Source organism: Dendropsophus ebraccatus, chromosome 3, assembly GCF_027789765.1.
Source record: "Dendropsophus ebraccatus isolate aDenEbr1 chromosome 3, aDenEbr1.pat, whole genome shotgun sequence".
Classification (NCBI taxonomy): domain Eukaryota; kingdom Metazoa; phylum Chordata; class Amphibia; order Anura; family Hylidae; genus Dendropsophus; species Dendropsophus ebraccatus.
In genome coordinates this window covers 177,544,734-177,568,800 of record NC_091456.1, presented here as the reverse complement: position 1 = coordinate 177,568,800, position 24,067 = coordinate 177,544,734, and the positions used below count along the sequence as shown (strand labels likewise).

Below are 24,067 nucleotides of genomic sequence, written 5' to 3'. Positions count from 1 at the left end.
TTATACACATTGCACAATACATAAATAATGATGCTTATAAAACGTCTTTATATTTACAAGTAATAATATATTTATATATAACATAAAATACATTTTCTTTAATAAATCTCAGGATTTTTTTTTTCCTTTTTTTTTCTTTTTGAAAGGAGTTCAAATTTTTTTTCTTTTTTTTTTCTTTTTTTTATAATTTCCAAAGCACTACATTGCTTTAAGTTCCAAAGAGTGCCTACCCTTGTTCATTTAAACTTCGGTTTTTAGAAAAATAGCTTATGTTAAATCGTGCTCATTGAGCCATAACTAATGACAACGCATCATACGTCACGTACGACACATAGAAGAAATGAACGTTCTCTGTGCATAACTTGTACCTTTAGAAAGAGGAAATTTAGCGAATACTGTATGTTACAGAAATCTATTCTGTAGAATCCCTAACCTATGGGTTGGAAGCAGACTGGACCCGAGCACCAAAACACATCCGGGTGGCCATATTGCGGGCACTGGCAAAATAGAGTCTATCGGATCACCAGAAACATCCAGTTATCGGATATATCTGATGACCAGATAGGCCCAAGTCTTATGACTTTCTGTGCAGGCCACAAGATGGTCTACCAGGTGGGGAAAGGCAGGTCCATCGGAAGCGTCCATAGACTATGCAGTGGTTTGTAGCGTCAGGTTTGTTAACCATGGGCCTTGGACCAGTACTGGTACCATAAGCAGACATGAACATTACTAAAAAGGCCCATTGACATGTAGTGGAGAACCACAATACAGCACTAGTGTTGAGCGGACCTGGGTTCGGCAACAGTCTCCAAACCAGATGGCACGGTAGTTTAATCCCCGTGGCTGCAGAAGTTGGTGCCTTCCAAGAAACCATGGATGCAGTTGAGCGTTCGGGTCCAAAGAACGTTGCCCAACCCCAACACTTTGACAGGTCCACTCAACACTATACATACTGTCCCTCCATAGGCCTCTGTTGTTATACATAGGGCCTTACGTTATTCATTTCCATAATATGGAGGTATGCCAGGGGTTGATACCTTTTGGAGTCATACAGATTTCTGAGGCCTAGCAAAAACTTTTTTCCCCAATCACAAAAAGTTCCTACATGTCAATGGGCCTTCGCAGATATAAAAGAAGATTGTACAAGGCTTATCATTTACCAAAACAGCACCACACCTGTTTACAGGTTGCATGTGGTATCGCAGCTCCACCCCATTCACAAGATGAGGTGGAGCTACGGTACTAGACTCAACCTGTGGTCTTGGGACCACCACTTAGGTTTGACGATACAACGCTGCACCATCTATCGACTTCTTATTCCCTATGTTATAAATTAAAGTCATTGACCATCGAGAACCCTCTCAGTTTACACAGAACTACTAAAAGGATTGAAATCTTCTTTACATATACATATTCGAGAGAGAGAAAAAAAAAGTGGAGTTGATAAATACGACCGTGGATTTAGAAGAGAAGAAGAAGCAGCCATATCCTGCATCGGCTTATTTAAAACAACAAACCTAATGCGCTGCCAGGAAAATAATGAAAATAATAAAGTGTTCGATGACGTCATCATGGGGGAGGGACAATCGAGTTGGGGGGGGGGGGGGGGGGGGGTTGTCGGTAGGTTGGCAGTTTTTGGTTTGGTCTTTATCAAAAAGAAAGCATATAGTCACTGCACTCCAGACTCAAGCACATATCGTACTCTTCACACTGAACGTCTGCAACCAGCAAGGTTACACCAGCCAATCACAGATTAAAGATGGCCGACCTTCCCGGAGAAGGAGCCAGAGCGAGCCCCAACTCAAGTCTTTGGCAGCTTTTACAAGTTTAACTGAGAAGCCAGAGATAGTTGGAGGGGTTGACCTTTGGGAAGCCACCAAAAACATGAGTTAAGGACTCTAAGAGCAATTCGGTGACTTGGACCATCCAAAAAGTTGGCATAGGACAGAGTGGCGCCATAAGATACGTTCAGTATGCTCTACAAGCCGTTTGGAGGGTCCTGAATTGCTTATCACATGTGACGGCTGTTCGCCTTTCTGTACCCAGACATCAGGAAGAAGAAGATGATGATCAATAAAGGGAGAGGGGTCAACTTTACATAAAAAATAAATACTGATTTGTCCCCCCCCCTCCCTTCCTTGCATTCATAAAATATGTTGCCGTAAGAGAGGATTATGATATCCGAGTCCCCATCTATCATTCCCCCCTCCGCCAGCTCTCCCATTCACACTTGTAAGAGAAAAAAAAAAAAAAAAAAAAAAAGTTAAAGAACCCCCCCTCCCAAAAACAAAAAAAATAAAATCTCGACATAAGCTATTTCTCAAAACAAATAAAAAAACGTGAAAAACAAACATTATGCACAAAGAAGCAAGCACTCGGAAGGAAATATTAGCAGCATGTAGTCAACAAGTCCCAAAGTCCACTCGTCTCCGCGTCATCGGTTATTAAATATCACCTCCAACCAGCAGGGGCAGCTGCTGATAAACTGTCTCGTGTAGTGCTGTCCCCAGCCTTTCACGAAGCTTATCTGTACAGTAAATCCAGTCCACGGCTGTTGCATGAACTCGTGGTCATTAGGCCTTTGCAAACTGTAAGCCTTCTCGTAGTCAAAAGCTTTGATGGAGAATCCGGGAAACACTTTATGGACCAGCAACGTCCTAGAGTCAGGGTTGTCCAGTGTGGCCGACTTTATGAAGATGGGATAACTGCTGCGATTATAAACCCAAACGCCATCCACCTCTTTGGTCAGCTGGATCCCATAGCCGATCTTGCTGCGTACTTTTTGCACCAGCTGACTTTTGTTGTCCGAGTTTAGTTGTCCAATGCAGAAGCCATTCCCTTGAGGTAGGTCATAAAAGATATCCAGGGAAGGTTCTTGGACAGAATATAATCGACCCACCCGTGTCTTTTCTTCCCAGTATGCAACCACGCACCAATGGGACGGGTCTCCAGACTCCTGGAGAAGTTGGGAATCTGTTAAAAGAAGAAAAAAAAAAATTCATTAGAACATATATCCACTAGTATATAAACTATTATTTACAACAGTGACCCCTGGAGGCTACAAAGTGTTACTGCACCTACTTAGAAAAAAATGCTTTTAATTTTTGTAATCAAACTTGTAAAAAAAATATAATTCTATAGGTTTATATGACAAAATATTATACAGACTATACAATTTTTATGGAGCACTATCCCCACTTTGCATTCTTTAAAGCTGGCCCTATGTAGTAAAAGGCTTTGTTGAGCTACACGTGTAACCCGGCTCATTAAAAACTGTGGTTTGTGGTGTTCGGGGTGTGGACCGGAAATTGTGCACTGAAGCATTAATTGTCATTGTTACGAAGAAATACAACTACTATACATCTCTTATTCACCACCTACCAGAAGAGACAAAGAATGTAATAAAAAAAAGCAAAAAAAAAAAAAACAAAAAACCAAAACACACAAACAACAACAACAAAAAACAGCCACCAATCCACAACAACAAGAAAAAAACAAAATGTAAGAAAAATTGCCCATAAAGCTACTTAGATTTTTTTCTTCTCTCTTGGAGCTCTTGGACAAAGCACCGATGATATCTACAATGGGGGAGGGGGTGCAGTATAGGGGATGGAGGTTTTGAAAAATTCCATATCAAATAAGCAGAAGGAATTTAGACAAGCTTAGGTGTGTGTACTCGGCTGCCTCTGTATCCCCCCTTCATTGTGCCTCACAATACTTTCCTCAAATATCTCTATCCGATTGAAACCTGGCACCAAAGAAGGCAGCTAGCGAGGAAAAAAAAAAAAAGCAGAGGGAGGGTTGCAGGGAGGGGGTTTAGGAAACCTATCAAATTACCTTTCACCTAACCTTTCGAAACTACAGAGCTTTCTTACAGAAACCCAGAAAAGCTTCATAAAAAGCAAAAAAAAGAAAAAAAATTAATTACAAAAACAAACACAAAAAAGCAAAAAAACAAAAGCTAGGAGTTTCCACAGCTAAAAAGTTAAATAAAAAAAAAAGTTGATGTCTTTATAAAAGGGGCTCAAAGTATGTAAAGGAGAGGGGAGGGGAGAAGTAAAATAACCCATCGTGGAATGTAGATGGCAGACTGCTACAAAAAAAAGGCATAAAAACAAAAATTCCACAAACAAAAAATTTGTAAACTTCGTAAAAAGCAAAGTAAAAAAGTCAGGAAATATCTGTAAATGGAAAGGTCTGTAGCCACCCTGTTGCGTGAAAGAAAATCCTTAAGACTGCATTTTTTTTTTCCCTTTCATCTCAAGGGCCCTGCCAGTACACCCTGCAATTTTCAGACAGACGTCAGTAAAGAGAGGAGTTTTCAGATTATTGTAATTGCCTAGCCCAAATAAATTGCAGGCTTGGTGAGTGTAACCTACTCTCCTGTTAACCTTTTCCTGGCCTAAGCTCCAGGAGAGAGGTTTATGGGCCCCTACTTGGGGGTTGTGAGAATTAATAAACAACAGCAACAACTACAAACACGAAACAACAACAACAACAACAACAAATACAACTAAACACTATACAGAATGCAATACATGAAAGACAGGGATGGGAACCTTTGGCCAGGCATGATGGGAGTTGTAGTTTTGCAACTGCTGGAGGGCCAAAGCTTCCACAGATAAAGTCTGCAGCCCCTGCAGAACACCTTCAAAAAGACACAGCTGTCATTTACACATCTTAATGCTATTGTCTTCCAGCTCCACTAGCCCAGGGTCACTTTTTTTTTTTCCAGCAGGGGCTGCAGACGCCCCCTGCCGTCTAGACTTGTGCATGTTGCAACCACCCAGGGCAACAATGACCCCCTCCCCACACCCCTCACAGCAGGGGGGTCTAAACCATGACAACGTTTCTGAAGGGAGGCCCCTTCCCCCATATAAAAAAAAACACAAAACACACACACACACAAACTACTACTAGAGCCTATAGCGTAAAATATATATATATTATATATATATATATATATATTTTTTTTTTTGCAATGCTCACAATTTTTTATATTTATTTTTACATCCGATCTCTACACCCCGACATGAAAGGAGCCCTTCCAGGAAAGGAGGGGGGTGTGGCGGTGGTGGTGGGGGGGGATAGAGCTAGACTAGTCTTGTGTGTGTTTGTGTATGCATTAGTGAATACCACATAACAAGCCGCTCATTGCCACATACAAAGGCTTATTTAATTGGCAGCGTGCAGAAAAGCGAGCTACCCTGGCGTGCAATGAACGGGGCCCAGTTATAGGAACAGAGGGCGCAGTTTATGAATGAATTTTTTTTATTTTTTTTTTACCAGCTTCTTCAATGACATCGAGTTCCAAGGACAATTTTTTTTCCCCTCTCTCTCTTTTACAGGTAATTGCCAAACTTTTTAATGGTCCGAAGCCAAGGTACACTATAAATATGTCTACTCAGTTCCGTTTTAAGGGACAGCGGTGTTGACTTGATGTCTAGTCTTTTCGACATATAACAATGCCTTGACTGTGATTGGGGAGGAAAATTTGCCTTCTTATAGTTAGAATTTATTCCGGGATTAAAAGGTAGAGAGCAATGTTCAACAGCGCCACCACCAGGCAGGGTTAAGAATTAAAAAAAATTTTTTTTTTTTTGCAACTGCCCATATATTCTGATGAAGAACCAACCCCATTCAGATATATGGAGTCGTACCTCGACAATCTGACTTATTTTGGTCTCCTAAAGAACCGGATGACCTGTACAGGACAATACTTTAAGTTTCCAGACAGAAGGCTATTAAAGGAACAAACTAAAAAAAAAAATCAGGTCTGCCCAACTCCGGTGGTAACAAAGCAAGCAGCTGATTTTCGTCTGCCTGTGTCCCAGAACTCGGTCTCATCAGCCATGCAAATTATAGAGTGCTTTTTTGTAGGTTGAAGTTGAGAGCCTCTTAACAGCAAAATGCCTTGGAGGAAGGGTGGGATCTATTAGGAAGCCAAAACCCATCCACATTGTATTTACAGTATGTGTGTGAGATGCTGAACGCTGTTAACCCCTTCTAATGCCAGGACTGACCTCCTCCCCGTCAAAAAAAAAAAATCCCACTATTTTGTGCCATTTTTCCAAATATCTAAAGAGCCCCCCTGTATACATCTAATACTTCATACTGCAGTGAATAGGATATATAATCATAGATTGCGCCTGCTTGCAACTTTTACTGCAGCATTATCCTCCGGTAAAAGTTGCATGCTGGCGCAATTTTGGAAAATCTTTCATTGAAAGCCCATGCATTCCTATCCACTGCATTGTGCATTAGGGGTGAGGAAACTCTGGCCCTATCAGCTGTTGCAAAAATACAACCATCAAGCAAAGCTTTGGCTGCTCAGGCATGATGAGGGTTGTAGTTTTGAGACGGCCAGAGCCTGAAGGTTTCTCATCCCTGCTTTGCATATAGGGGAGATTTATCCAACATGGTGTAACGTGAGACTGGCTCAGTTGCCCCTAGCAACCAATCAGATTCCACCTTTCATTTTCCAAAGAGTCTGTGAGGAATGAAAGGTGGAATCTGATTGGTTGCTAGGGGCAACTGGGCCAGTTTCACTTTACACCATGTTTGATTAATCTCCCTCTTAGTGTCTCAATGCAAAATTAAAGGGAATTATGAATTATTAAAAAAACTTGGCTGCTTTTTTCCCACAAACAGCGCCACTCTTGTCTTCAGTGTGCGGTATTGCAGTTTAGTTCTATTGAAGTGAATGGGGCCAAGTTGTAATACCATACACATCCTGAAATCAGGCTTGGTTCTGTTTCTGGAAGAAAGCAGCCATGTTTGTCTAATGCTGGATAACCCCTTAAAAAATAAATAGTCATTCCTACTCATAATTCCTTGGAGATCAGTTCTAGCATCTCCACAACAACAAACACTCAGTCGTCTTTAGACTCTAACAAATTCAAAACAACCAGTGACAAAGGCGCGATGACTTATGCAAAACGCCACCGGCCCCAGACAATGGCTACGAACACAAATCGGGCGCTAACAAAAGGGAGAGCAAGCAAAACAAGGCTTAGAATAGAAACCCAGAAATCTGCATGACCAAAAATGTCAAAAAGAGTCAAAGAACCAAAATCAGAAAAACAAACAAAAACCTAAACAAAACAACCATAGCGTAAGATACACAATAAAACAGTCAGCGGCTGGCAGCTCGGGTCAGGTGACCAAGCCTCAACCAAGATGGCTACCTGGAGATTTTTATTATTCTATGTATATATTTTTGGAATTTTTTGGGGGAAGAAAACCCAAGTTTGGAGCCTTCCCAATGGGAACACATACATTCTTTTATTGTAAGACCTTTAGTCTGTGGTGAAAATTCTTTCTGCGGAAGGGAGACGCTGCCGTCCCTCAAACCTAAATAGTCAGGAAAATGTATATTATCAAGCGAATGCGGTTACTTGTTTGGAGCCTATAAAACAACCTCAAAGTACAAATTGTCTGCAGTGAAAAAAAAATATCTATATAATAACCTCAGCGTCAGGCAGGAAACGCTTAACGTGAGATGGAGACATCTTTTATTAAAGTCTGGAAGAACAAAACAATTTTTTTTTTTTACAAATACCCTGCTAAACACGTTACAGTATAAAACATTGGCCGCCTTGGTCTATGCATTGAAAAGGAAAAAAATAAATAATTTTTTTTGACACATGATGGGGGCAACTGGATGATGGGTCGCAAAAGTGATCACATGATCTATGGAGCCAATATTTTCAGTTCATTGGTTTCAAAAAGTTTTCAACAATTCTGAAAAGTTTTTGGTTTCTTTCGGAAATCCCAAGAGGATGCTATATAATCTATGGCACAGATCCCCTAACCCAGGCGTAGGGAACCTTTCCAGCTGTTGCAAAACTACAACTCCCATCATGCCTGGAGAGCCAGAGCTGTAGCTCTGGCTCTCCAGGCATGATGGGAGTTGTAGTTTTGCAACAGCTAAAGAGTCAAGGTTCCCTACCCTAACCTGTTGAAAATCAGTATGAAGGGAGTTTTAGTCACAAGAGGGTCACAGGTTTAGGGGGGCAAAAGTCTATGAGCAAAAAAGCAAAAACACAACTTTTTCCTCTTCTCCGCAGCTCCGAAAATCACATCCAGCCAAATCAAATCCAAAAAGTTTTCAGAACTTTTAAACTATTTTTTAAAAGTTTAACTGTGGTGGTTTTAATTTTATTTTCTCACAGTCAATTTCCGCCACCGCTGCAAAAGAAATATTCAACTGCATACTGGGAGTTGTAGTCTTGGGGATCACTGGTAAAAGGCCGATATTTGTCCTCAATGACATTTTGCAGCATTTATTGCAATCCAGTCAAAAAATTCCATTGCTGAATCTGATAAGGAGGGAGGAGGGGGAGTATAAGACCCCCTTCCTTCTCCCCACCCCCTCCTCCTTTTGTACACCCATTCCCTTTTCATCCTATGCAGTGTGACACCAGGCCATCACACCACTACTACTTAGCTGGGAGGTAGGGAAAAAAAAAACAAAAACGACACGGCAGCTTTCCCACCAGCCAGGTTGGAGACAGTGTGCAGACTTAAAAAGTTAATCATTACTTCTGTCTGCCTTCATAATCTAATCAGGTCCCCTCCGCACATGCTGAACTCACATCCACACGCACAGCCATGGCAGCCGCCGTACCCTAGGCCCACGCTGGCGGAGGGGGGGAGGGGGGTGGTAAAAAGTGGCAGTTATTTTTAATATAAAACTTTGTTTAAAAAAAAAAAAAAAAAAGAGTAAACAAAGTTTTTGAATGCATTAACTCCATGTGCTCTAGATCCGCGGATTATGTCCAGAGGAGGGGGGGGGGGGGGGTGGATGACCTTCCAGATTATAATCTTAATATCCCGTAGACACGACAGCCAGATCAGAATCCCCGCTGCAGAAGCCAGACGAATGTCTAGCGACCACAGACGTCAGTGGCGAGGTTAATATGTAACCAGCTCTCTTGGTTTAATGCTCTCCTGCACCCTCCTGTCTACTACATTAATATAACCCAGACAGGTTTTATTAACACTGACTGCCGGCTGGGATGAGACAACTTTTTTTTTTTTTTTATTGCACCAATCGTTTATTCAGGATACTTGCTGGCTCAGCAGAGTTTATGATCCGGTCTACATACTACAGGTAGACAATGGTGGAAAATGCAACATAGGCCAGAGGGGCGCTCAACATTGACCACCTGCACAAGGAAGCACGTATGAACATAGGGAAACTAGGAAATCTGGACTTGTTTCTATGTTACACCAGCAAATGGGCTTGTGCAGTGTATTGATCCCAGTGCAAGTATATTATATATATTTTAAGTGAAATGGATCCCAGTGTGGGTGCAAGTTGACATTGTAAAATATTATAAAAATAAAAAAAAATTGTATTAATACATACGGTATATATATTTGATGTTTTTTAGTATATAAATAAATAAATATATATTTATTTTTATTTTTTTAACCCACTCTGGGATCCACTTTACTTAAAAAATAAAGAAATAAAAGATATATAGATTTAAATTATTATTATTTTTAAGTCATTGATCAATCTCTAAAACAACTTCCACCATATTATCCATGCATGTTTAACATATACAGACAGACCAGAGCCTATTGACACAGAAGCAAATCCCCGGCCTCAATCTCCTTGCCGTAGGGTTACTAGGTTATGAAGTCCTATTCTTCAGCCAGCACGTGTTCCTCGGATGAACGCTATTATCTCATCAATGCGCTATCAATGCTAACCTAGGCCCTCTGGCTAGCGGGGGAACGTTGTGTGCCGAATAAGAAGGAAAAAAAAAAAAAGACCCCATAGTGGCTGAAAACAGCCAAGGACTGTGCTATTGTTTAGTAATGAAGGATTGTCCTGCAGGGAGGGTGGATTCTGTGGAGAACTCATTATAGCTATTGGACATGGGAATAAAGCTGGCGGCCATATTGGAGGCTGGGCCTATAGGAGTCTGATGGACTTAACAGTTTGGTCAGGGCACCTTTAAGAATTCTGCAACCTGTGCCTCCCCAGCTGTTTCAAAACTACAATTCCCATCATGCCCGGACAGCCAAAGGCTGTCCGGGCATGATGGGAGTTGTAGTTTTGAAACAGCTGGGGGAACATTGCTCTAGACCCAAAAGGCCTAAGGCAAGTAATGACGTTTGACTCCCATCAGAACTGACAACCTTCTGCCTCAACCCATCAAAAACTTTTTGCAGAGGGAGTTGAAAAGGGTAAAAGGCAAGAGAAACCTTGCAAGAAAAAGTTAAACCCAAGATAATGACGCTGGGTGGGGACCCGTGTGAGACTACAGCCGCCAAAACCAAAAGAACAAACTCGCAGCCAACAACCTTCTTGGCCTCAAAAGTTTTGGGGAAGGAAACTTAAAAAACAAAAAAGTAAAAAATAAAAGCGAAGAATGCAGTAAAATAGCAAAAAATTAAATAAGGGCGGGGGCGCTGTTAATGTATAGGACTTGAAAGTTGGCAAAAAAAATTTTTTTTTAATAACTTTTACTAAGTGAATAAAAGCCCTTTTAAAAATTCCCTTTCTTAAGAGCAGTTTTTTGGCAGGGTTCTCACCCGAGGAATGATGCAGCTTCCTCCCTTCTCTTAATATTTCCTGTTAACTACTAAGGTGAAAACTATCGCAGGACCATGAAGAATGAGTCATTCCGAAATATTTGGACGTCAGATTAGGATAGGAAGAAAAATAAAAAATAAAATTTGGATTCGTGACACCTATGGGGGGTTACAATTCCTAGAACCTTGAGTCCTGAAGAAGGGTGTCTCCCCCCCCCCCACCACCAGGGTGGAAACCAGGACCCTGAAGGCATCTCTGCCCTCAATGTGAATGTTCACTTAAGTTTTATTTGTGTGTCGCAACTAAATTGAGGCTGCGGATAAGAAGCCCAAATCTTTGGAGCTGAAAATAAACTGCAAGGAAGCTGCTCGGTGACAGTAGGCAGTCAGCCAGACTGCTGTGTGGGTTATTTAATCCTGCTTAAGAAAGATGGTTGTGTTGGCAGTGACCTCGGCGTGGCCTGTTACAGTACTCTCCTAGACAGCTCATTCTCAGGTCATCAAGAGACGGCACCAGTAGGAATTCAATGTTCATTTTCTAAACCGTGCAGTCACGTAGCTGATAATGCAGGCAGCAGACTGATAGCGCAAAGCCAGAGTACATTAACAGCCACCGACGGCCAAGACGGCACCATACATTCTTGGCTAGGACGAGAACAGGAGTAGAGGATCCTCCTATAGGGCTGCAGACTGAATGCTGCAACTCATCAAAACAGGAAAGCAAAAATAAAGAAGTTTCAAAAAGTTTGAAAATGCTTTGAAATATGCAAAAATACTAATAAAAGTGGTTAAAAACAGCCCCCCTCATTCCTGCAGAGCCCACCCTAGCTGCCTGGAGTAGCCTCTGCCAGGAAAAGAGACCGACACAAGAAGGCCAAAAGCTATAGAAGGCCCCTGCCAAGAGCCAGCTTCCCTCCTCTTCACCGGCCTGGCCTCTAGCAGGGACGGTCAGATGGTGTGTACTTTACAGCAGTACACCCAGTCTGGCAGGCGGCCTAGTCTCATCCAAAGCCTTTACTCTGTCGTCTTGCTATTAACCCCTGATGATAACCTTCACTTTGGAGGGGCCCCTATACAATTCTTTTTTTTTTTCTTATTTAACGCTCCGCTCACGCAGTTCACATAATCCTCTAGTAACATGTTATTCTACTGCCAAAGAAATTACAAGAAGAAGCTCAGATTTCCAGTCTCTCCCTTTTCCGTCCTCTCTCTCTAAAAAAAAAAAAAAAAACTAATAGAAATCCAGCGCTTAAAAATTAAACTGCACATTACAATGAGTCAATAGACGTGTATGGAATCACCTTGGAGGGTTGGGTATCCAGCAATATGGCCGCCATTACAATGCACTACGAGCAGACGAGCCGTTTTGCGGAGCGTGGGAAAGCGGAGTGACAACCAGCCAAACACATACAACCGCCCTCTTGTGTCACAGCCCGACAACCTTTACTCACACAGAAGTCATTAGAGTTACAGAATTATTCCTCGGCGCATGACGGGTAAAAAAAAAACGTTTATTATTAACGTCACTATGTGTCAGAGTTAATGGCTCTTCTATTGTGAGGCCAGGGCGAGTAGTGAGCGGCTGCTCCGCGACGTGAAGAGTTACCAGCAGGATCAAAGGCACAGACAAACATTCCAGGCTTGTTTGCTATGTCATAATGAAGCTTAAGGCACCGAGATGTGAGGACTTCTGTAGTGGGGATGAACCAGAACTCACATAGGGGGAGTGCACTCATGGAACATGGAAATACACATGTAGCAGAGGCCAGTTGTGGTGTTTGTGCAACATAATACAACTATTGTGATCAAACTGCAACCTAACTACAGCGGAAGGTATATAGCGTATAGTACTACTTTTATATGAGCACTATGTAGCATTATTATTTATGCAATGACACCTACATAGAGACCACAGCACTGTATAGGACATATAAGTACTATTGTGTGTCACTGTATGGCGGCATTATTTATACACATAGGAGGAGATTTGTCAAACATGGTGTAAAGTGAAGCTGTCTCAGTCGCTCCCCTAGCAACCAATCAGATTCCACCTTTCATTCCTCACAGACTTTTTGGCAAATGAAAAGTGGAATCTGATTGGTTGCTAGGGGCGACTGAGCCAGTTTCACTTTACACCATGTTTGATAAATTTCCCCTAAGTTGTTTAAACCACTGTCATCATACTGATAGTATATAAATAACACAGCCATATAGTGCCCACACAATAGAAATGCTGGATCCTATGTAGAGCCATTGCAAATGATATTTGTGGTAATATTACTAAATAATAGTATTAAGTAGTATTATTTATATACTAGGTCGCTGCTGCTGTGGCTGCTATTGGCTATGATAAGTACATAGCGTGTATAAATAATACAGCCATACAGTGCCGACACAATAGAAATGCTGGATGTAGAGCCATGTAAGGCCTCTAAGTTTTTGGATGAAGAGAATCGAGACCTGACATGGCCCTGCATACAATCCAGCCCTACTACTGTGCGGTCACACTTTAGTAGTATTATTTATATACTAGCTAGTTGTTGCTGTGGCTGCTATCGGCTATGACAAATACATAGCGTGTATAAATAATACAACCATACAGTGCCGACAATAGTGATACTAGGCCCTATGCGGAGCTGTATGGAACTTCTGCTATAACAGGTATAAGCTCATCTCCTTCCAAAAAGTCAGAGAGATCCCACATGGTTGTGCATAGGGTCTGTTGGTACTGTATACCGCCATACAGTGCCCAAAGAATAGTAGTGCTAGGTGCTTAGGTAGAGCCATGTGGGACTTTTTGGAAGGAGAGAAGTTTATACCTACCATAACAAAGACCTTTGAGTACAATGTGGCACTACTACTATATATATGCATGGTATGGCAGCATTATTTATTCACTAGTTCTTACTATAGCAGGAATATACTCATTTCCTTCCTAATGCATAAAATCTACACAATATAGCAAGATGCAGCAGCGGCGTGTTTGGATCCAGGAATATTTCTGGGCTTTTGTGTGCCCGCTGGATCAGGTTATAGAAAGGCGAGATGATAAGCGAACAAAGTTAGTTTTCTGTTACTATAGGGAGCGCTCTGTGCCCGTTCTGATAAGAGACACGGACCACAGGAGGGGTCATTAAGTAAAGATTGCCCACAAAAGTCGTTCCTGTGCCAAGATGGGATTCTTTATAGAAAAGAGAAAAAAAAAGACGACGAAGAGGAGGGGGAGGAGGAGGGAGTTTTATATACAACATGAAAGGGCAGCACAAGTGAATTAAAGGTCACCTCTGTGCTTTGCAGGAGGAACCAGCTCTTTTGTGAGAGGCCCGCCAGGGATTAGGTTTTTAGCATTTACATTTTTTCTTGCTTTGCCAAAGGAATCAAATCTCTGGCTCCAGTCTCCCAAGTCCCGACCTTCATCCCACCCCCCTGAACTGTGCCCCATTCATTAAGCCAGCTAACTGCAGCGAGGCCCAAGGCAAAAGCAGGGGAAGAAAGAAAAAAAAAAAATGCTGCTTTTACAGAGAACAAGTCTTATTGGTGGTATCCTGAGAAGCCAGAAATGTTCTGTACTGGGAGCCTATTGCACAACAAAGAGAGGAAGGGGCATTCTCGGGATCCCACCTTGGAGGTTAAATCGCACAAACAGAAGGGTCAGCGAGAGCAAGAACTGTAGGCATTAGAATCCCGGCGATAATCCAGGGCCCATTGATGGTAGAGAAGATCCAGGAATATGTAAAACTGGCTCCATCCAAGATATAGCAGTTTCCTTAAAGGGGTTGTCCAGCAAATATCTTTTTCTTTTAGATCAACTGGTTGCAGACAGTTTATATAGATTTGTAATTTACTTCTATTTAAAAATTTCCTGTCTTCCAGTGCTTATCAGCTACTGTATGTCCTGCAGGAAGTGGTGTATTCTTTCTAGTCTGACACAGTGCTCCCTGCTGCCACCTCTGTCCATGTCAGGAACTGTCTAGAGCAGGAGCAAAGCCCCATAGAAAACCTCTCCTGCTCTGGACAGTTCCTGAATTGGACAGAGGTGGCAGTAGATAGCACTGTGTCAGACTGGAAAGAATACACCACTTCCTGCAGAACATACAGTAGCTGATAAGTACTGGAAGACAGGAAATTTTTAAATAGAAGTAAATTACAAACCTATATAACTTTATAACCAGTTGATTTGAAAGAAAAAAAAAGTTTTCAACAACGGGTCTTAACCCAAGAGCCCATACAAAGCCTGGAGAAGGGAGCAGCGGAGGTCAGCGGGTTACTGTAACAATGAACCGGGAGAAGATTGCAACAAACTTGTGAAAAGTGACACATTGTAGCCACAATGTAACAAGTCCCATGAAGACAACACACAGAAACTAAATGAAGACAGCTCCACCACCCCCCCCTCTCCCCTCCGTCATACTCTCTCTCTCTCTCTCTCTAACAGAATTCGCCTTCTCATGGGGTTCGACATTAAAGCAGGAGGCAAGCATGCAGAATAGGGCCGCTTGTAAATCAGAGCTAATGCAAAACAAATGCTGTTTCATGTGGTGGTGCTGGGCTTTTTCATGGCTTGCGTAGTCAAGCTCCTTCCTACCATGAATCAACACTTATCAGAACCTCATTACCAGAGCAAGCTTAAGTTACACACCAACTTTTTTCAACTTTTTTTTTTAATGGAGGGGCGAGAGTAGATGGGACATTAGAGCAAGTTGAGAGACACCAATATGCATTCATAACACACTATGGTGGAGATTCATCAAACATGGTGTAAAGTGAAACTGGCTCAGTCGCCCCTAGCAACCAATCAGATTCCACCTTTCATTCCTCACAGACTCTTTGGAAAATGAAAGGTGGAATCTGATTGGTTGCTAGGGGTAACTGAGCCAGTTTCACTTTACACCATGTTTGATAAATCTCCCCTTATGTCTTAGAAAGTCAGATCCATAGCACTTAGGTAAACTTTTTTTTTTTTTTTTTTTTTCAAAAAAGTGCCTGGACTGCAATAGAACAGAGCCTCCGATGGCCATGACCGGTAGTGCAAAATAAAAACTTTTTTGGGATGTTGTGACTACATCCCATTTATGATCAATCACAAAGTTGAGAAAAACACTTTGTACGAGACCTTAAGTGACCATGTCAATGAGTTACACAACAGCGCGGTTACTAATTCGGCAGCTTTGTCAGAGTTTCTCAAGCTACACCTATAAAATCCGTCCACGACTTTAAATTCCTCCTTAAACCCTTTGTTGGCTTCAGAGCCGCCCCACACACACCAAAGAGGGGGAAAAAAATATATATAAAAGTAAAGGGGGGGGTGGAATAACAAGCAAGGACTGAGAGCCTGATAGACGGCCTCAGCATCCCCCACCACCTCCCCTTAAGGGGGTCTTCATAGAGACACAGTTATTTCCTCTATCCCCCAGCAGACTAGACTGTGCAGATTCTATCCCTGATACAGAACTTTCTACTGAAAGCCGGAGAGATGAAAGACGCCCAGCACCAATCCACATTCATCACAAGTCATCAGATAAGGAGCTCCGGGGGCAGGGGAGGAATTCCCTTCTTTCAGCTGGAGAACTAGAAGTATAATCAAGATAATCCAGGACCAGACATTTATTATTTTTTTCCAGTGCAAATTGATACTGAAGGCTTTAAAACGGCACCAAAATTTTGGCAAAGAACAACTATGCAAATGGACGACCAGTCCTGATGCCCCACTGTTCTATGTTTACATCTACACCTGTTAGGGACAGTTCACACAGAGGAATCAGCGCCGATTCCTCACTGAAAATTCAGCAGAGGCAAATTCCATTGAGTTCAATGAAATTTGCGCTCTGCAGTTCACACAGCGGAATTTCCGTGCTGAATTTCCCTTGATTTGGCAATTCTTCTGGCGGAATCCCATTGAACAGTGAATTTCTGCTCTGAAATTTTTCAGCGGGGAGTGCTGGCAGAAATTCAGCTCTAAATTGGGAAAAACCAATGAATTTGAGCGGAATTCCATCAGAGGTGATTCCGGGTGGGACACTTTTCTCGCGGATTCCGCAGTGTGAACTGGCCCTTATTGTGCAAAACAAACAAATAAATAGAAACAAATCTTGAAACCAATTGCCAAACACTACACCCCCGCATGACACTACAACTCTCAGCAAGCCTAGACAGCCACCGGATGGATACAGATAAAAAAACGCACAAAGCAAGCAAATACCCATAATGCAAAGCAGCCTGATTACTCCCATATAAACCATCCTAGAAGTCCTCCCCCCTCTCCCCTTATGGTATTAACAAGAGTTTATACTGATATGACATCTGGAACTGAAAATATATAGACTGCTGGGGCCTCTTGGCAAAATTCTTAATGAAGACTTGAGAAGAATTTACTGGCGATTTCTGTTTTTGATTTTTTTTCCGTTCCCGTCCTCCATGCGGCTCTGCTCACATAACAGCCCAATTAGCCCCAGCCGGGTCCGGCTTTAATGACCCCAGTTCCTTAGAGCGGAATGCTATGTTTGCCTAGTAAACGTGCGAGCCTATAGTTACTGTACCCACAAAGTCTCATTTAGCGAGCGCAGCCAGGGGCCCCCCGCTTCCACATAGACCAGGGCCATTATAAAAATCACTATTCAGACCAGAAGAGAAAATATAAATTATATATATATATATCCCCTGCCACTCTATTTAATGCACTGGCGTACAGAGTAACAATGTATGACAGAGAACATTGGATTGTATCATGATAAGATGGATGTCTCACCTGAAAGCCCCTCAGGGGCCAGGTAATTTGTTCCCCCTGTCTCTGTGGAGGAAGGCACACAGTCTGTAGGATCCGCTGAAAGACAAAGAGGAGACACTGGTTAGCGGCCAAGTTGTGTTCTGGATTTACAGACAGACTACAAATCCCAGCATGTCCACATATGTTCATATACAACTACAAATCCCAGCATGTCCACATATGTTCATATACAACTACTAATCCCAACATCCCTGCATAGTGAGACTTGTAGTTCCACAACAGCATCACCACCCCCTGCCCCCCCCCGTCCTTAATATACAAACATAGATCAAGGGGTAGCAGCACATACAGATAGGTAAGGTCTGTTTTCTTAAAACATGAAACAAAGCAGCGACTAATGAATACTAGCGGAGCGGCCAAATATAAAGCAGATGTGGATCTCCCCAGCAATGTCTTCTCAGAGGTAATGAGATCCGATTCAGCGCTACACAAAAGACCAGCAAAATGGGGGGCAAGGGGGGGGGCGTCTATGGTGTTTTTGGCATCTTTAGTCAGTGGTTAGGGAAGCAAACAATATGGCGATATAGTAACACAGGACAGTGCTGAGACTTGTAGTTCCATACTCCGTCAGAAGCCATAGAAGTCCATTAGAAGTTTAATTGGGGAGATTCAGAAGCCATAACAGGAATATACAGTTTACCAGGATACACTCCATCAAACTTCAAACAATGGAGGAGACAGGAAGTGCAGTCACTTATGAAATTGTCCATCGTTACTTTCTCAGCGACTCCAGTTTTTTTTTTTGTTTTTTCTTACTTAACGTCTTAAGAAAAAAAAATTTTCCCCACTCCTTCATTACCAGTCACAGTGTAAGTAGGTTTATTAAATGGCACGATTGTGTGTGATGCCAACATCCAGCCATATCGTGCTGAACTCCCACATGAAACGCCGCCCCAGGTTACGCGATTACAGGAACTTGGCCAGGTAACAAGAGAAAGGACGTTCTCAGGAAGCTCCATAGTTGTACACGTCCACGTGGATGCCAATGAGGCTGCCTCCTCCAGACAGCTGCCATATATACAATTCCCAGATATACCGTGTAGGGGTTCCAAACCAATATACAGGGGTCCTTTATCGACAGTATTTCCAATGGTCTGCCATTTTGCCATCACCATACTCCAATGTGTTGGCATCCTTTGTCTATAAATCAGAAAGCTTATTTCCAGTCATCAGAAAGCTTATTTCCAGTCACCATCAGAAACTTTATAAATCAAGTTCCCAGTTATCCCAGTGAAGCAAAGAGAGTAGTGATTCCAAGTTGAAGAATACGTTGGTCAGAATCCAGTCCTGAAAGGACACTGCACCATCCATGTCTATGTAACATTACAATGAGGTTGTTCCACCCCTCCTCCACTAGGGGCGCAATAGAGCCTATAGACTCATCCACCAAGTAGCTTCTTAGGGCCGAGTTGACACTTTGCACTGTATATGTTGAGAGTTGACAGAAAAAAAGTTGGAGCTATAGAAATTGCTCATGTCCCAATCCAATAAGCCAGGGCTCCATCACTCTTTGGCCTCCGCCTCTATTGTGGTCGACAAATGACTTTAATGTGGTTTTTATCATGAAGACGGCCGAGGCCTTCGCTTTCTTCTTGTTAAACTGGTGAACATTTCAGATTGTTCCATTACAAAACGATGTTCCTGCTTCTCACCTAGTAACACCAGATAAACAGATGGAACACATCGCTCCCGGTGCCCAAAAAAAACTCGGAATTAGCAGCAAAGTGAGGATCCCGTCCAACAGTATCCTTCGCTGCCAATGCAAAAAAGGAATGCGTGATCCAACAATAACATGCTGGGAGTTGTAGTTAAGACCATAGGTAGAAGCAATTGACGTCTTTATGTGTCCATGCAAACTGGGCACAACCAAATAGTGATGACCTTGTGTTACCTAGCCTGTGGCTCTCCAGCTGTTCTAAAACTACAACTCCCATCATGATCTAAATTGTAGTTTTGCAACAGCTGTATAGCCAGGAGTTGGGCAACACAACAACGCAATACATCCTATAGGGCACTAAATGTTAACCAAGATACACGACAACTATAGACACCCAGCTTGTATCATAACACGTGTTATACAGTCACTAATAATCATAGACCAGATCAATACCCAAAGCCCAGTGGGTTTGCAAATCGTCGCCAACTCCATATCTCCAAGCAGCCCACAATGTCAGTTTTATTTATCTAGTACAAGGTGAGCAGGATGCCAGCCAGGTTCACGCAGGCGACTCCACCGCGCCGGTGCCAGATGAAAATGGGCTTTTGTCCTGGCGGGCAGCCCATTCATTAAAAGCAACAGGCATGCCAAAGACTTCTTTAACAGGTTCAGTACCAAAAAGATGCCATAACCATGCCACCAGAGGCTGTCAGGTGGCATCGGTAGAAAAATACAATAAAATTAAGTAAAATAAAATAAACTATAATGCACAAAAAAAATTAAAAAAAATAAATAAATAAATAAATAAAAAAATGCATAAAACCATATAAAGTGAATGTAACTAACTAAAATAGATATAAAAAAAAACAAGTAGAAATAAAAAAAATATATAATAATAATAAAAATTATAATAATAATTCAAGTCCCAGGTCAGAAGTTTTCCCAACTTACACATGAAGTGCATCCTACCCATATTAATAGCAGCACTGGGAGCTGCCGCCTGGGCATAGCATGGAAGCTGTCAGAGAACACAAGTGACACAAGTCTGAATGAAACAAGTTGAAGTAAAGCAGAGTTTTACTCACCACAAGGCTTGAGAATCTCCATTGGGTATCTGGAGTAGGGAGGTGGGGGGGACTCTGCAAAGGAAAAAAAAAAAGGATTGAGAAAATAAAGAAGGAGCCATGAGAAGGAAAAAGACTGAGAGGAGATAGAGACTTGTGATAAGAGGGACATTGTGTTTGTGTAAGCTCTGGGGGTTGGAGCTGGGGCAGCAGGCGGTGATTGCCTTGATTCTAGGAGTCTGATAAACAAGAGACCGCCTGGCGCCAGCCTCTGTGCTATCTGCTCCTCTGGCTGTCTGATCAGGGATCTCTAGTACAACTCTGCAAGCCAGCAATGCCTGATAATCCCCAGCTAGTAACACACACACAGGGGAGACAGACATTCTCCATGCCTGGTCCTGCTCTACCCCCCTCCAACCCCCAACCCCAGGATGCACTCAGTTTTTGGGATAGACTTGATAACCCTTTACAGGTTGCTGCCTTCATTGACCGTTACTTATTCCAGTTTAAAAGTTTGATACAATGTTGCAAGTTCTAAACAATAAACAAGACTAATTATATATATATATATATATATATATATATATATATATATATATATATATATATATATATATATATATATACACACACACACTCACATCTATATACAAACAACTAGATCACAGAAAGCAGGGACTGCAAGGCACCGTTAACCCTTTACATGCTGCCGTATCAATGTATACAATATACACCGGCCAAGGTGAAGGAGCAGATACTGGGAGTTTTACCTCCACATTCCTGGATGTCTAGGAGGCTGTACACACTGCCCCAGCAATAAATACCTCCGGCTCATAAAACCTGGAAGGCAGCGAGTGGGAGGTAGAGAGTTAACACTTGCCTGTAAAGCAGCATTACATTGTGTTATCAGAGCTCATAGACTCAGTGACTCCAGGGGGAGTGAGTAAACTCTGCACCCAACATCTGGGGAAGTGTTCACAGGTCTGGCCAACTTCCTATAGTGACAGTTCCATCACTGGGCATGGGGATTACCTGGTAACCTCATAGATGCTGCCCACTAGCAACCTACCCATATATATATATATATATATATATATATATATATATATATATATATATATATATATATATATATATATATATATAGCGCCAAGCCTGGCCCAGACATGAATCCATGTAAGTAACAATAAGGCAAAATCCACTACAATCCACAGAAGAGACTTATAATAAGCCATCTGTTATAATCTACAGGAAAGACAGACGTGACATAATAGGATATTGTATTGTGGAACCCAGGGGGGTGTCAGAGCAGAGTTGGGGGGCAGTGCATGGATTATAGGGGGGGGCAGTGCATGGTATATTGGTATATAGAAGTATATTCTACATGGTGTAAGTGAGAATTAGAGAGAGGGAGAAGAGGAGGAGGCACATTATAAAGATACTGTATTCAATGGTACAAGATGAATAAGAGGATATTGAGTTGGGGTGACGGGGTAATAGGGCACAGGGGTTTATGGACATGCTCGGATAGATGGGGGGTGATGCTGAAGTCCATATATTATGGCACTAGAAGATGGGCTCAGGGTATAAGAGTGGGGATATGCTGAGGGATTATAGTTAGGGTGCACAGTAATGCAATATAGGGCCGCAGACTAATGGGGTGACTATAGGATAGAAAACTGGGGTACATGAGCATACTGTCCATATAGGCGACAGGCTTATAGGTAATGTAATACAAAGGAGCAAGTTATAGGGAGACAGGTTCTAATATTGGGGTACACCAGATGAACGGTCAGACTATAGTGGTGGTGCAGAGTATATAGAATAATGTCATACAGGGTACAGGGAGACAGGACTCAGGTAAAGACATGATATGAAGACTGGTAGTATGGATGGCGACTATAGTGATATAAACTATTACAGTACAGGGGGGCAAATTATAGGAAGATATATGGGGTGATGGGTAATATTGGGGTACATGGTATGAAGACTGTGATTATGGAGGCTATGAAGGCCTGAAGTATAGTTACATGATGGGGTGAGATGTCACTATATTGGGGTACATGATATGGAGACAGTATAGTTACAGTACACAGGATGTCATTATTGTAATACAGTGGATCAGACTATAGGAGACATGATGGGATGACATGTCATATTGGGGTACATGGGGATGGAGACGACCACATATTGGGGTACATTGCAGACAGTGTGAGGTGACATGTCACTATATTGGGGCGCAGTACACAGTGTGGGGTGCCATCCCCCCTCACCTAGCTGTATACAGTGTGGGGTGCCATGTCCCTATATTGGGGTGCACTGTGCCCCCCTTACCTAGCTGTATACAGTGTGGGGTGCCATGTCCCTATATTGGGGTGCCCTGTGCCCCCCTTACCTAGCTCGCACAGCTGGCTGAGGTGGTGCGGGTTGCAGTGTACAGTGTGGGGTGACAGGTCAGTATATTAGGGTGCCCTGTAGACAGTGTGGGGTGACAGGTCAGTATATTGGGGTGCCCCCTCCCCCCTTACCTAGCTCGCACAGCCGGCTGAGGTGGTGCGGGTTGCAGTGTACAGTGTGGGGTGCCATGTCCCTATATTGGGGTGCCCCCTCCCCCCTTACCTAGCTCGCACAGCCGGCTGAGGTGGTGCGGGTTGCAGTGTACATGTCCCTATATTGGGGTGCCCCCTCCCCCCTTACCTAGCTCGCACAGCCGGCTGAGGTGGTGCAGTGTACAGTGTGGGGTACCATGTCCCTATATTGGGGTGCCCCCTCCCCCCTTACCTAGCTCGCACAGCTGGCTGAGGTGGTGCGGGTTGCAGTGTACAGTGTGGGGTGACAGGTCAGTATATTAGGGTGCCCTGTAGACAGTGTGGGGTGACAGGTCAGTATATTGGGGTGCCCCCTCCCCCCTTACCTAGCTCGCACAGCCGGCTAAGGTGGTGCGGATTGCAGTGTACATGTCCCTATATTGGGGTGCCCCCTCCCCCTTACCTAGCTCGCACAGCCGGCTGAGGTGGTGCGGGTTGCAGTGTACATGTCCCTATATTGGGGTGCCCCCTCCCCCCTTACCTAGCTCGCACAGCCGGCTGAGGTGGTGTGGGTTGCAGTGTACATGTCCCTATATTGGGGTGCCCCCTCCCCCCTTACCTAGCTCGCACAGCCGGCTGAGGTGGTGCGGGTTGCAGTGTACATGTCCCTATATTGGGGTGCCCCCTCCCCCCTTACCTAGCTCGCACAGCCGGCTGAGGTGGTGCGGGTTGCAGTGTACATGTCCCTTATATTGGGGTGCCCCCTCCCCCCTTACCTAGCTCGCACAGCCGGCTGAGGTGGTGCGGGTTGCAGTGTACATGTCCCTATATTGGGGTGCCCCCTCCCCCCTTACCTAGCTCGCACAGCCGGCTGAGGTGGTGCGGGTTGCAGCACACCAGCTCCGGGTTGTTCTTGCCATACGACTCGCAGCAGCGGAGCCTCTTGACCTCGGCCGAGTGCCGGAGCTCGGGCCACCTGAAGAGCCTGCAGAGCAGCAGCGGCAGGGAGAAGGGCTGCTGGGCCAGCCTGGAGTCCAGCTTGTTGGCGGGCAGCAGGAGGCAGGGGCTGCGGGTTCCCCCCTTGGTCTCCACCGCCTGCAGCAGTCCCTCCAGCTGCCTCTCCTTCAGCCGCTTCAGCACGGAGTGGGTGACCGCCTTCAGTTCAGCCTCGGAGCCCCCCAGCTGCGCCTTGGAGCCCTTGCCCGTCTTGCCCATGCAGCAGCCCCCGGCCCCATGCGCCCGGCTCTCCCCGTCTCCTTCCCCGCTCTCCCCGGGAGTTGCTCGGCTCCTCCAGAGTCGCCGGACGAGCACCGATCTTTTGGTCCTGAACATGCGGGACGAGAGCAAGGCTTCCCGGCTAAAAAACGTGCATGACGCCCGCAAATCATGAAGGATCCTGGATCCGAGGCCGGAGGAGAGAGACAAGCAGCAGCCGCAGCAGCCCGGGGGGGACCGGGGGTCCGAGCAGAAGCCAAGGCGCCCT

General features: G+C 43.7%; 1 protein-coding gene across 4 annotated transcripts in view; it reads right to left on the bottom strand.

The window, feature by feature from the left end:
• The window catches only part of SMAD7 (SMAD family member 7), a 24,382-nt gene continuing 315 nt past the window's right edge, over positions 1-24,067 (bottom strand). Inside the window, exons 1-4 of one of the 4 annotated variants that reach the window (XM_069963204.1) lie at positions 23,439-24,067; positions 20,078-20,131; positions 17,297-17,371; positions 1-2,973 (exon numbers count right to left, since the gene is read on the bottom strand). The exon at positions 23,439-24,067 is cut by the window's right edge and continues 315 nt beyond it. In XM_069963204.1, coding sequence (XP_069819305.1) covers positions 2,435-2,973; positions 17,297-17,371; positions 20,078-20,131; positions 23,439-23,916 — 1,146 coding nt within the window. In that variant the 5' untranslated portion in view covers positions 23,917-24,067 and the 3' untranslated portion in view covers positions 1-2,434. Of the gene's footprint in view, positions 2,974-17,296; positions 17,372-19,943; positions 20,004-20,077; positions 20,132-22,451; positions 22,460-22,584; positions 22,616-23,438 lie in introns of those variants that run through there. The other 3 variants (XM_069963205.1, XM_069963206.1, XM_069963207.1) reach the window with 3 other exon arrangements.